This window comes from Heterostelium album, assembly GCF_000004825.1.
Source record: "Heterostelium album PN500 unplaced genomic scaffold PPL_scaffold3, whole genome shotgun sequence".
Classification (NCBI taxonomy): Eukaryota; Evosea; class Eumycetozoa; order Acytosteliales; family Acytosteliaceae; genus Heterostelium; species Heterostelium album.
The window spans coordinates 1,595,216-1,609,600 of NW_008805065.1; the positions used below are offsets into that span (position 1 = coordinate 1,595,216).

Here is a 14,385-nt window from a genome sequence, read left to right on the forward strand (position 1 = left end):
TTATTTTGTTTTTTTTCTCAAAATCGCTTCAAATGAATAATAATTTTCTCTTAACACCAATTGTCTGACCAATGGAAAAGTATTCCAAAGATGATTTCTTTATAAATCCACACTCCAAATGACGGTCTAACAATAGAGCGTATTTCCTGCTGTAGGATCTGACATGATAGATGTTTTCTGTGCCCATCAAGCTCATATCAAATCCAATGTTTTGCTCTAAAAGATCAAGATAGTAGGGTGATATTCTTCTTTGATTTGTATTTAATACCTGAGGCAATGAGCTTAAATGTAGGTCGCATTTCATTGTGATATTCGGTAGATTAACGAAAATGTTTTTGTTGTTGTTGTTGTTGATGTTGTTGTTTGATTGTGGTTCATTCAATTGCAGTTTCTTTTCTGATTTTGTTTTCTTGGTTGAAAAAACGTCGAATATCTTATTCTTTTTCTCTCCTCTCTGCTCTATTGTCAATTGGAATTCTATATACTGAAGTGTTGGTGGTAAAAGAGATGAAGTAATGATTTGTTCGAAATTCATTCCGAAATGAATGGTATGAAGTGAAGTTGATGATAAACTATCGATTTCCAAAGGTTGGTTGAAATCTCTACCAAGAACCAAACGGGCTAGATTGGTGGGTAAAGACAACGGTACAATTCTTTGATTGTAACTATTACCAAACTCTAGCTTTCTAAGTGATTTCGGTAGCAAACCCAATGGAATAGTCTTGTTAAAGTTATCTCTAAATTTCAACTCTTCAAGATGGTCGGGTAGGCATCCTACTTCCAACGGATGATTGAATTGTGCCGACAGATTCAACACTCTAAGTCTACGTGGAAGCGCTCCAACTGGAATCGGCTGGTTGAAAGCTACAGTGAGATCGAGTATCTCCAATGATTGGGGGAATACGTCAGACGTCTCGAGCAATGGTTGGTTGAAACCCGATAGCGTTAGACTTGTCAACGATGCAGGAAGTAATCTCTTCAATTCTTCGGCAGTCGGGTTGAGCTTCTCAGGTAGGTGCAACGATGTCAGTGTAGCTGGAAGTACCGTTATAGGATGGGAATAACCCTTTCCGAGATGAAGGCTCTCCAGATTGATCAATGTAGAGAGCGGTGTTACCGCTCGATTGAAACTATCTCCAAATCTTAGAGATAGTAACGTCTTTGGAAAGATAGAGTCTGAGTAAGGATTGTTAAAATCTTCGATCGTATAATTGTAGAATTGTGGTATTCTCAAGTGTACCAACGATTTCGGTAGTGATTCTCTCTCGATTGACATAGAAAACCGACCGTTGAATGTCAGATCGGTTATTGAATCCGGTAGTGATCCCGTGGATAGAGGTCGATTAAATAGACCGCCAAGTGTCATTGTCTTGATTGAATCTCTTGGTAGACTGTTTGGTAGCAATTCAATATCGCTATGATACACCAGAGTCACAACAGATCCTGGAATAACGTCTGGTGGGAAAGCATCACTCTTTGACTTAAAATATGTTACATTCAAATTGATAACTGAATTAGGAATCAGATTTGCCACTGGGTATACAGCCACAAGGGTAAGCTTCGTAACGGATGACGGTATAAACCCATAGGGAATAGATTCTTGACGTGACAAAAGCGAAAGATTGGTGACAGTGTTTGGAATGGTATATATATAACCCTCTAATGACATAAAATCTGTATTCCAATAAAGGGTTGTCACTGAATCTAGATGTTTAAGTGATCTAATTACTATTTCGATCGAAAACAGATTTACTATTTTTAGTATTTCTTTTATTTATTTGGTAATTGTACAATTTAATGTTTGAAAGAATGTGCTCACCTTGTTCAAATGAGTGATTTTTTGTAATAGTTAAAGCTCTATTGATAATTATGCTCTTTAAACTCGATGATAGATGAGAGTAATGTGGACTATAATCTTCTTTACAATACAATCTAAAGTGTTCTTTTTCTAGATAGAGTTTCTTGATCGCTAATAGTAAACAAATTCCATCGATTGTCTTATCGAAACAATCAAGGATCTTTTGAATTAATATTCTTGGTAGATCTACCAAGCTCATTGTTTATGTATCTTTTATTATTATTTGTAATTTATATTTATTGACTTCATTTTTTTCATTTTATAATATTATCATGATGAATGATCTTTGCAAAGATCTCAAAAAGGTGGAATTTTTTTCAAAGATAAAATTGCACATGTGGCTGGTAACAAAAACTGCATTTATATGATCTAAATAAGTCTGATCATTTTTTAAATAATATTGATACATTATTTAAAGATAATTGAATAAGAAGATGGTTGTTTACAGTTTTTACATTTATTATTATTTTCTATTTTAAATTCTTAACTAAATTTACAATCTAATATTTATTTATTGTAGTAATAATGTATTTACAATTGAGATTTTATCGTTGTTACAGAGACCTACGTCGAAAGGTGATCTTGATCGATCGATAATAGCACCTTTTCTACTCATTAGATATCTAGCAAAGCCATGGCATGTTTCGTCACACTCTAAAGAAATTGAATGACCACATGCTCCAAAATATCGACTGAGTCCTTCAGATATCTCGTAGAAAGGTAATTTTCTCATTACTTTAACCTTTATTTTCTTTGTATTTACCTTTATGTGTTTTCAATTAGCATTTAAATTCTTTTTTTTTTATCTAAATTAAATATAAACTTACATGGTGAAAACCAAACATAGTTTTTTCAAATTCCAAAGTTATAAATCTACAACTCTCTACATATTGCTCTTTCCATGTTTTATTTCCATGTGTTTTTTTAAAAATTGATTTTTGTGTACAATGATACTTCCAAATATCTTCACCATTTCCAATTCTATAGAACTGATTGGAAACTAAACTTAAATTGGCTACAATTTAAATCAATATTTTATTTTTTATTCTAGAAAATTCTAAATAAACTTACTCCAATCATCAACTTGTAACAAAGTAAATAAACTTGATATCAATTCTTCAGGTAATTCTAATAGGGACATTTTTACAATTGTAAATATAAAATAAAAAAACTAATAATATATGATAATTTTACAAAAATTGATGTTTAAAAGATAATAAAATGCTTTCCAAAAAGATTTATAAACCTTTATTTTCAAAAAAAATATAAACATATTAATTTACAAAAAAGAGATCTATACTCTTTCCCCCTTACCCAGTTATGATCAATTACAAAAGAAAAAAAAAAGCAAACAACTTTTACTAAAAAACAAAAAATCAAAGATTGGGTTACCCAAATATATGAGAAGTTTGAAAATAGATACCCTTTAATTTGTACCTTGTACATAGTAACATATCCTAAAAAAAATTTATTTTTAAAACCGTCATCCAACCATTTTTGATTTTTTTGAATATGGATTTGTTTGATTTTTAAAACTTTTAAAAAAAAAAACAAAATTGATTATTGGTTTTTTCAATTATCTACTTTTATTTTTTGATTTTACACTTTTGGTGTCAAAATTTTTTGTATTTGTTCAAAATTTAAAGATAATCCATTTTTAACATATAAATTGATTTGTTTTTAATCTAGTTTTTGATTTTTAAAAAAATTTAAATTTTGGTTTTTGAAAAAAAAAAAAAACTCATCAACTGATCTTGTTGATTAACTTAATAAAACGTACATAATTCATCTGTATTTGTAAATAAAATAGAACCGAATAAATTAATATTATCAAATTTAAGAGTATTCATAGAAAATAAATATATTTTAGTAGTATAATAGTCGTAATTTAATTTAAAATATATATTTATATCAAAGAAAACAAATATTTTACTTATTTTTTAATTGTAGTTAAACGATAGACAACAATAAAACAAAACAAATCACTTGAATATATAAATATATACAAAATATCGAAAATCATTCACATTGTAAAAGTATAAAAGATATAATAATAATTTAAGATATTAAGTAGTAATAAAAACAAAAATGTCATCTACACCACCTCATAGTGAACATAATGACTATAGTAAGTTCTCAAAAGAAAGAAAGAATGTGACACACAACATTGAGAGAGAGAGAGAATAGAAATCAATTATAATTGATCGAAATATTTATTTATCATTGCATCATTTTTAAATCGATTTAGGTGGAGTACCTCAACCAGCACAACCATTAGATAAAGAGGCAATGCATCATATTCATATGTTGGTTAAAGATCTTACTATACCAGAGAAACGTGAGAATGCTTTGGTCGATTTGAGTAAGAAGCGAGAGAGTGTACCTGACTTGGCACCGATCCTTTTGAATTCCTTTGGAACGATAGCGGCGTTGTTACAGGAGATCGTTTCAATATATCCTTTACTATCGCCACCGAAACTAAAAGCACTACCTTCAAACAGAGTATGCAATGCATTGGCGTTACTTCAATGTGTTGCATCGCATCCCGATACACGTACATTTTTCCTTCATTGTATGTGTTCATTTAAAATAACAAACAAATATCTAGTTGTCCAACAATAACTAATTTATATTTAACAACTATTCAATTCACATCTACTATAGCACATATTCCATTATTCTTATATCCATTCTTAAATACATCGAGTAAAAATAGACCATTTGAATATTTAAGATTAACAAGTTTAGGTGTAATTGGTGCATTAGTAAAGGTAATGATTTTAATAACAACATCTTTACTTAGTAGTAGCTATAACAACAATTTTATTAATTCAAACCGCGCTTTTCAATTATATATCTTTTAGATTGACGATAGTACAGTTATAGACTTTTTATTATCAACAGAGATTATGACATTGTGTGTAAGAATTATGGAAACAGGATCGGAACTCTCAAAGACAGTTGCAACATTTATTGTACAAAAGATATTGTTGGACGATATGGGATTGAATTATATTTGTGCGACAAACGAACGAATCATTGCATTTTTGATGGTTTTGAAGAATATGGTGGTTTCTTTGATTGAGCAACCCTCGCCAAGACTACTGAAACACGTGATCCGTTGCTACCTGAGGCTAGCAGAGAATCCAAAGTCTCGCGAACTCCTCAGACAATATATACCGATGGCACTACAAGACGGAACCTTCAACTCACACCTCAAAGACGACAAAGATTTCACAATCAAGCGATGGCTCACCCAACTCCTCTTCATTTTGAACCCACAACAAGAACAATTCAATCCAAATATGAACCCATCGATCAACACTCCACCACTCTCCACCCCACTAAGCAATATTTCCGCAGCAATCAATCAATCATTAACAAGAAACATGAATGCAAATAAACATTAAGAAAAAACAAACAAACCAAACAACATCAAAAAAGAAACAACAACAACTTAAACTAAATCAAACAGTAAATCAAATCAAAAAATAAATAGAAAAAAATTATAAAATTATAATAAATAAAAAAAAAAGAATAAATAAAATATTTAACTAATATAATTAATCTAATGATTATTATTACTATGATTTTAATTAAAATAATGTAGTTAATTGATATAAATGTTTAAAGTACTCTAACACCTTTATACCATAACCAACCCATGGACCATCGACTTACACCTTCTACAGTGATTCCAGTGATGACACCCATTGAAAATGAAGACAATGGATTTTGAAATCCAGATAATGGTATCATCGATCCAAATATAAAATAATGATGCATATGTAGATAATAGGTCTTTCTAACTATCCAACTGACACCAATGAGTATTACAAAGAATATTGAATAGGCAATTAAAAAGTATTCCCAAAGATTATCTGCAATCTAGAATAAAATAAATAATAACAAATCAATTAATTATAATGAAATATTCGGGTCAAAATATAAATAACTTACAATTAAATAAACATGCCAAACTATCAGTGTTACTATGAAAAGAATGATTGGAATGATTGTCATGATCTCTTTTGGTTTGTAGGTGTACCAAAGCGAGGGTGTTCCAAATTTGTCTCCAACACTTCGAAGGAATAAGTTATAATCTAAATAGGTATAGTGTAATCCCAGCAGATATGGAATTACAAATGAAAAATAATTGTATACAAATGACTATTTAAACAAATAATAAAATATAAGTAAAAATGAGATTGGTTTGTAAAGAGTATTCTTTAAACTCTATTGATCTTACAATATGAATACTATGTGGTTCTAAATCGTTTGGTCCCATCAATGTACGTGAAGGACTAATTATAAACATTAAAGATGCTAAAATTAAAAGTTGTACAAAATCCTATGATGATATCATTAGTTTTCTATTGATTTTTGATTTTGTTATTGTTTAATATTAAACATACTCTATGTCTTTTATATCTACAGTGAAATGGATAGTTTCTTTTCTCTGTTACCACAGCAACATAAGCGAATCCCAAAACGATTGATGTCATCCAGAGAAAGTATTTACTCCACTGGAAGTTGAAATACCAATATTCGTAGACTTGTTCATCGCCGAGGTGTGTCGATGGAAAGAGATATGAAATATAGCAAACGGGTATCATGGTTAGGAGGAACAATCCATCCATGAGCAACACGTGTATCACTCTGTTTCTGGTACTGCTTTCTTCACCACCAACGATCGACTTGATATTTTCCTCTAGGTCACTGAGAGACGAGGCAGTATCGTATCCTCCCTCCTCGAATTCATCATCTGCATCGATCTCTTCGTCACGCGCCAACATTGCCAATTCCTCTGGGGGTATTGCACGTTGATGCACCAGATCCTCAATGATAATACCTCCATCTCTATTATAATTATCGTTATCATTATTATTAAAGTTTGATTTACTGGATTCGTTTTCCTCATAGCTTATAATATCTGGTAAAATAGGTATTAGCTTATCTTCTTCAGAATGTAATTTTATTATAAGGTGTTTATTATTATTATTATTATTAATTGATTTTGTAATATTCTCTACTATTGTATCTATACTATCTTTTTCTTTATCTTTATTCTCTAGATCTTCTTGACTATCTGTAAAATCGGTATTATCATTTGTATCAGGTAATATATTATTATTATTATTATTTCTTGTTTTGAATATAGTTTTTGTTTTTGTTGATGATGTCGATGTTGTTGTTGTTGTTGACTTTTCTTTCTTCCAATGTTCATCGAAAGAGTCGGTCATGTCATCAGACTCTTCGTCAAAATCGATCGATGCATGAATACCGGTGTTGTTGATTGCATTCTTATTGTAGATACGAGAAGACGATGTTGTTGTCGATGATGATGATGAAGATGACGGTCTATTACTTTTTCTTTTACTATTATTGAATAGTCTAGTACTACTATTATTCTTTATCATGCTTTACTCCATCCACCTCTATAATATTAATTATATGTGTAATGGTACGTTTGCAAATTTATTTATAAAAAAAAACTTGTTTTGTATCGTTATTCCCGACGATTCAAGGGTTTCTGCTCTTTTTTGGATCTTAAAAAAAACGCTTCATTTTTTTTTTATTTAATTTATTTTATTTTTTTACATTGATTTTTATAGATATTTAAATTTTATGTACATATATTTTTTGTAAACAAATCGTTCATGTTTGTTCACGAATTGGTATTAGAAAAATAGATAAACCTTATATTCAAACATCCTTTAACTTACACAGACAGATTGAAAAATGGATCATTAGTAAAATTGTATATAGTTGGAAACATAGAATACCTACATACAGAATAATACAACATCCGATATCAAAACGGTTTGGTCACCAAAAGAACCACAACTGCAAGGTGAACTTCCAATTTGAGACATTATCTATCCAAAAGGACCTTACCGGTAAGAATAAAGCAACTCCCAAATAGCACACGTTCTGAAATTTGATCACCATTCAAATAACTCAAGTGTTCTCTCTCAGATTGTAGCAAGTTGTTTAGTTGATTGAAGCTTTTTTCTTTTTTTAGCATATGAACTCCCAAATGGGGTCTGTTCTTAATTTTGACCTTCTTCATTCCAATGACACCTTAGCCAAGTGGTTACGGCGATTGACTAGAAATCAATTCCCTTCGGGGGCGCAGGTTCGAATCCTGCAGGTGTCGATACGTTTTAAAACATTGATCCCATAAAGCGCGCATATTGAAATGTTAGGATTACATTTCCAGGAAATAACCAGCAATTCCGAGAAATCAGAATATCGAACTATATTAGAAGCAACTCATTTGGTTACTTCAAAACTTGGTCATCCATGCTTGATTGTGCCAAAAAATTTACTAATCCAACTTCTTCACCATCCTTCAAACTGTTCCATTCGTCTTGGATGGATTTTAGTTTTAAAAGGGGGTGATTAACAATAAAAACGTTTCTATATATATAATAACTTTAAGAATAACTAATTAAATACTATAAGTAATGCTAATGATGATAAAATATAACAATGTTCTTTATTTTGTTTGTTTAATTGATAAATACATATTTTAATTGATTTAAATTGATTATTTTATATATATTAAAGTGTTCTATTTAACATTTAGAAACAATCACTTCTCCAGAGTCATACCGGGCAATCCCATCCTTGCTGATGATGGTAGTCTCCTTACTCTGAAGGAAATCTATTCTGTCCTATTCAACCACAAGTACCCCCGTGTCCGCCGTACTGAAGGTCAACTAACCATCCAGATTGGTCACTCTTTGGTTCTCCAATCTCAGTTCCTGCATATATCCAAGGTCAAAGCGCCTATGCTACGTAACAGCATATTCCGGCTGTACTCTCACACCTTCCCCATCAACCACAAGCGCACTGGTCATGTCTTTGAGTTCTGTGGTGACACCTTCACTGAACTCTGCAACCCACATGAGTATTTCTTCTTCAAATGCAGGAATGTAGTTTCACAGCAGTTCCTTTCCTTTATCAAACATATATACCGCAAGTACTGTAACTATAGACTTCTCAATTGGAAGCACTCGTGCATCAAGTTCGACGGTCCTATTCGTACTACTGTCCACTTCACCCACCTTACTGCTGCTATCGTACATTCATTATGGCAGGCGCTGTCCTGTGAAATGTTTGGTGATGGTACCCATTACAAGCTGGAAAATACCGTCAAAAGAGCAGTCACCCATTACACCAAATTAATCGATGCCAATTACCACAAGCTTAACTTCACAATCGCTAATTCTATCTCCCAAGGAATCACTGTCGATTGCTCTGCAATGACACGTAAATTTAAATCTGATTGGAATCTAAATCCTTCCAACTACGTGCCACCACTTTATACTGTTGTTCACCAACACTTAACTACTGTTAGATCTATTCTATCCTAATACTTCTAAACTTATTAATTAATAATAACTATAAACAATAATAATAATAATAATAATAATAATAATAATAATAATAATAATAATAATAATAATAATATTTTATTGGCTATTTCTCACGGCCTGTGTGAGAATGTATATATAATATAAAACACGAACTAGCAGGTTAATATCAATACCTGCAATTTGTTGACTGATCATGAGCCAACAAATCTTTTTTTTGCAAAAAAAAAAAAAAAAAAAAAACTATATAAACAATTAACACGAAACCTTGAGTCACAATTATTAATCGGAACTTTCAAGGTATATATTCCATGTATTAAATAAAGCACAATTATTAATCGGAACTCTAAAGTGTTCTCTCTGATTGTATTACATTCAATACTTTGATTTATTATAGATAAATCCACCTTGTTGATTTAGTCCTTGGAAGTGAGAGCCAGCTTGCCCATCCAGATGGTCTTGGGGAAGACCAGCTTTTGTTCTGGATTATAACCTTCGGCCTCCATGAATGTTTCTAACATACCAAACCAGATCTTGATTGAAGTATCCTTGGTTTCAACAGATAACTTTGGTGATTTTCAACGTTTGATTGCGATTCAGCTGTCCTTGAAGTTTCAGAGTGCACTTCTTTTCAAAACTCTAGAGTAAATTATGAGCAATGTATTAAGTTACTAAATTGTTCTAAAGAAATGATTGAAATTTACTCAAACCACTGTGAAGATAGTGATGTTCATATTGCATCGGTTAGTAATAAATAAATTTGATATACATTACATACACTAACATCACTTGATTTAGCTAAAGTTACTTTGGAAACAATTAAACCATTTATTTGGTATCAGTCTGAAAAGAAGTACACATATAACCGAAGAAACATGGCTTAGATATGCGAGTGAATTAATATCATGTTGTTGTTGAATAGCTGCTGGTTTAAATTCCAATTGCACCATCGGTGCAGTACTCGAACAGAATGTCAAACCAATTGCTTTCGAATCAAAGAAACTAGATCCAAACCAAATGGTATGGGACACTAGATACAAAGAACTGAGAACTACCTTCTTGGTAAAAAATTCAAACTTTAGACCGATCATGCATCAAGGTGGATTTATCTATAATAAATCAATATCGATCTGTACCAAAATAATTTTGTATTTCAACTTCTTCAACAGAGTTTGGAATTTCGAAATCAAATTCGTATACTGTACTATAGTATTGAAAAATGAACTTCTTCACTGATGATGGAATCCCATTTGGAGATTGTTTAGTTAATTGAAAACTATCATATCCAAAATTTAAAGTTTCCACACCAAATGGAATATCTCTTAAGGCAATAATAATAATAAGAGTCAAAATGATTATTCAAGATTTAAAATTGATTCTCTTGTGTCAAATTTAAGTTGCAACTCTTTGATCTGCAAATTCTCGAGTGATTCTTGTTTGGTTCCACTTACACATAGTGTTTCAAAATGATATTGTGATCGATCTTTGAATATCTCATCGATATCATATTGTGTTTGGTATATGTTGAGATGTCTGATTGAAGGGGGCAGGGATGAGATGAGAAGACACGATGTATAAATAGATAAACTTGTGAGAGAATCTGGTAGAACTGACAAATCTATTGAGACAATGGAATCATCTCTTCGAGCGAGTGTAAGTGTCGAGAGATCTTGAAGTGATTTGATGAATGGAATCCATCTTTTACAAACTAAACTGAGACATATTTTATCTATATTATCGAGATAGCTAACTATCTTTGATAACAACAAAAGTGATAGATTAACAATCATTGAATAATGATCGAAAGTCGAATAAAAAAAATAAAGTTTAAAAAAAATATATACTTTTCACATATAAAAACACATGTGTAACCTCCAGCGCGTTGCTGCCACGGCGGTCTGGTGCACTTTTGATATGAAGATAAGATAAAATTTTGGTTTAAAAAATATTAAAAATACTTTATTGAAGCTTAGGAAAGTTTTGGTGTATAGAATGATAAGGTGAAGGTTGAGTGTTAATCGAGTTGTTATTTTGATATTATTGTTACTATTATTTTTGAATGTTATTATTTGATTGGTGTCATCGATACAGAGTTGGTTGACGACGATAGATTCTCTGATCTGGAGCTGTGTGTACTGGTGGAGCTGTTGGAACCAGTGGTAGATGATGGTTGGGCAGTGGTATTGGCCAAGTTCTCCCATCTTCTGCAGAATGGGAAGCACTTTGAGAATATTCTAGCGTAGTTACTGATAACCTTGTCATTGATACAATATGATAAGAAGATTAAGAATCCCTAAAAAAATTAAAATAATAATAATAATAAATAAGTAAGTTATTAGTTTGTTTGTTTGTTTGTTTGGTTGTTTGATTGATTGTTTGTTTTTCTTTAAAAAAAAACTTACTTGTAATGGAGTTGTAATAGAGAAGAGTACCAAGAAGATCAAATCGGTTACACCATCATTGAAGAAAGTCATGATGAAACCAAAGATCCAAGATAGACCAATCGATACAAAGATTGAAAAGTAAACTCTGAACTCTTTAGATTTCTCTTTCTTGTCGGAACGTGGAGCATTCTTCAAGGTGTCGTGAATCTCTCTTGCAATGAAGAAGAAAATGACTGCATTGGCACAAACGACCAAAAGACCTGGAACAAAGAATCCTAAAAATACTGGAAGTTGAGCATTCATATAACAGCTATAAAAAAAATGAAGAATAATAATATTAATATCAAACTAATCATTTTTGTTTTAAAATAATAATCAAATCATGCTATTGCTGTTAACACCTACAAAGCATCTCTTCTAACATAGTTTTTGGTGGCAGCGATAGCAATGACAAAGATGAATGGCAATCCCCATGAAGCCAAATGATAGTATTTCTCGAATGATTCAGCATCTCTGTTTCTCTTTACAATCATCTGTTTTTTGTTGTTGATGATGAATAAGTTGATTAGTGTTATGATGATTAAAATGAGTGGTAAAATGAAAACTTACTTGATAGAAATTAAAGGCAACACAGAATGTCCAAATGAAATCGGCCAAGAAGAAATAGTGAAGAATGATTGCGCTTGGCAAACACATGATTCCGTCGTACGCTTCGAATGCAACATAGAAGAATGTTTGTGCGAAAAAGATTGCCATGCACAGATAGAGAATCAATCTAATGGGATATGTCCTCAGTTTTGGGAACAGCATAAAGGTAATCACTGTCAAACCTGAACCAACAATCGATAGAATCAAGAATACATCTACTATATAACTGAGTACCGTATTAAGTGTTTCGTTTTCTGCCATTTTCTTTTTGCTATATTCTGCTTATTAAAAAAAAAATAATCGATCGATTTCCTGATTTGTTTTGTTTGTCTGTTTTGTTTTTTGTTGATTGTTTTTAATACTACTAAAATTACAAATGTTAATTGATTTGATTCAACTAGACTGTTCGAACAATTTGATTTAAAGAATGATTGTTTGATAAATATTTGTTTGGTTACTACTAAAAAATGATGATAATAATAATAGTAATTATAATATTTAATAATAATAATAAAAAAAAAGGTAATAAATAAAATTAGATTTTAAATTTAATTATAGTTTGTTTGTAATGATAAATATTAAATTGGTTTTTTTGAAAGGAATAAGCGATGGACAAGAAAGAAATATAAAAGTAGTAGTAGTGGTGATAGTAGTCAAACTAAATGTTACAAATAAATATAAATAAATAATAAAATCTATCTATATGTATTGATTGATGTATGTATGTATTTATGTATATGTATATGTATTGTTACATTGATCACTTAAATACGTTGATAAAACAAATTAAAATTCAATTTATTTATAATTATGTGTTGTGATTGGTTATTAAATAAAAAAAATCAGTCAGTCAAACAACAAATAACAATAAAAAACAAAAAAAATATCAATTAAAAACATATAAATTTATAAATATAAAAAATAAATAAACTTTGTCTTATAATAAAATAAAATACAATTTATATTTATATGTATTCAAATAAAACAATACAAAAAAAAAGATCAAAAATAGATATACCTGTCTAAGTTTTTTTTTTTGATCTTTTTTCAAATTATAGTTTTGTGTGAATGTCTGTTTGTTCTGAATGGGGTGTGGTTTTAAGTTGCATTGTTTTTTTTTTTTATATATATAATATTTATATCTTTATTTTTGATAACATTAAATTTATTTTTAATCTGATTTGATACAATTGTCAAACTCTTTAAATCTATTAAATAGATAAATCTTATTTTGTGATTGTTATGAAGTTGTTTTACATCATTTTGAAATAAATAAAGATATTTATATAAAGAAGTATGAGAAAGTAGATGAATAAGAAAATTAAGAAGGTAAATAACAAACTTACATTTTACAAAAGATTTAATAATACAATGGTTGTCAAGTTAAATATATATAAAAAACAATATATCTGTAATATTATGACAACAACCAAGAATATATATGATTTTGATCACTTTAATCTTTAATAAGTTTATATATACATAAACCTATCGAAAAATGATTGAATTGTTGTTTGGTTATATAATTGATTGATTGGTTGATGGCTAAAAAGAAGAATGCATTTGCAAATCCTATTGAAAAAAATAATCAAGGTGGAGCGCTGAAACAAAAAAAAAATAAAGAAAAAACAAAAAAAAAAAAAAAGTTTGCTCAACGGTTTTTTGATCAATGAAAAAAAAATAAGATCTTTTGAGAATCTAAAAAAAATGATGGTGTTTAAAAAAAAAAATTGGTGACTGAAAAAAAATTAAAAAAATAAAAAAATAAAAATATCCGTGTACACATATTTTTTAACATCGTGGTTGATGGGCAACATTAAAAATTAATTTGTTAAAATGGAATTATACAGATAATGGTCCACTCTTCTTTAAAGATGATTAAATCAAAATCAAATCAATTTAAAGTTGGTCTATATCCAAAGATAGAAGAAAATAAAAAAAAAGTATTTAAAATTGTCTAAATTTGGAATTTACTTTTTTTTTTTATTTTTTTTATCAAGATGACTTTTGGTTACAGAACAACAATGAACCTTTTTCCCTCATTTTTTTTGACAGTCCACCACACCAGAATCTGATTTTTTATTTTTTATTTTTTGTCTTTGTTTTCATCCGT

At 30.0% G+C, this 14,385-nt stretch overlaps 6 protein-coding genes and 1 non-coding gene across 7 annotated transcripts; 3 read left to right on the top strand and 4 right to left on the bottom strand.

Moving 5' to 3' along the window:
- Window positions 1-28: 28 nt before the first annotated feature.
- Window positions 29-2,999, bottom strand: PPL_03205 (FNIP repeat-containing protein; the record flags this gene model as incomplete). Its single annotated transcript, XM_020574177.1, has 5 exons — window positions 29-1,752; window positions 1,820-2,018; window positions 2,394-2,621; window positions 2,686-2,873; window positions 2,930-2,999. 5 exons carry the CDS (start codon window positions 2,997-2,999, stop codon window positions 29-31), a joined length of 2,409 nt encoding a protein of 802 aa, XP_020436249.1.
- A 947-nt stretch (window positions 3,000-3,946) lies between these two features.
- On the top strand, window positions 3,947-5,268 carry PPL_03206 (Rcd1-like cell differentiation family protein; the record flags this gene model as incomplete). Its single annotated transcript, XM_020574178.1, has 4 exons — window positions 3,947-3,986; window positions 4,107-4,430; window positions 4,523-4,629; window positions 4,723-5,268. The coding sequence occupies 4 exons, from the start codon at window positions 3,947-3,949 to the stop codon at window positions 5,266-5,268; spliced, it is 1,017 nt and encodes a 338-aa protein (XP_020436250.1).
- Window positions 5,269-5,485: 217 nt separating this feature from the next.
- Window positions 5,486-7,734, bottom strand: PPL_03207 (uncharacterized protein; the record flags this gene model as incomplete). The annotated part of the gene is made up of 5 exons (XM_020574179.1): window positions 5,486-5,746; window positions 5,819-6,028; window positions 6,108-6,209; window positions 6,274-7,237; window positions 7,649-7,734. The coding sequence occupies 5 exons, from the start codon at window positions 7,732-7,734 to the stop codon at window positions 5,486-5,488; spliced, it is 1,623 nt and encodes a 540-aa protein (XP_020436251.1).
- Window positions 7,735-7,937: 203 nt separating this feature from the next.
- On the top strand, window positions 7,938-8,018 carry PPL_03208. Its single transcript has one exon. It is a non-coding gene; the product is annotated as a tRNA-Ser (tRNA).
- A 961-nt stretch (window positions 8,019-8,979) lies between these two features.
- On the top strand, window positions 8,980-9,240 carry PPL_03209 (uncharacterized protein; the record flags this gene model as incomplete). Its single annotated transcript, XM_020574180.1, has 1 exon — window positions 8,980-9,240. The coding sequence occupies one exon, from the start codon at window positions 8,980-8,982 to the stop codon at window positions 9,238-9,240; it is 261 nt and encodes an 86-aa protein (XP_020436252.1).
- A 794-nt stretch (window positions 9,241-10,034) lies between these two features.
- On the bottom strand, window positions 10,035-11,030 carry PPL_03210 (uncharacterized protein; the record flags this gene model as incomplete). Its single annotated transcript, XM_020574181.1, has 2 exons — window positions 10,035-10,295; window positions 10,692-11,030. 2 exons carry the CDS (start codon window positions 11,028-11,030, stop codon window positions 10,035-10,037), a joined length of 600 nt encoding a protein of 199 aa, XP_020436253.1.
- Window positions 11,031-11,305: 275 nt separating this feature from the next.
- PPL_03211 (G-protein-coupled receptor family protein) lies at window positions 11,306-14,315 on the bottom strand (the record flags this gene model as incomplete). Its single annotated transcript, XM_020574182.1, has 6 exons — window positions 11,306-11,533; window positions 11,643-11,934; window positions 12,030-12,157; window positions 12,234-12,553; window positions 13,755-13,844; window positions 14,303-14,315. 6 exons carry the CDS (start codon window positions 14,313-14,315, stop codon window positions 11,306-11,308), a joined length of 1,071 nt encoding a protein of 356 aa, XP_020436254.1.
- Between the last annotated feature and the right edge of the window lie 70 nt (window positions 14,316-14,385).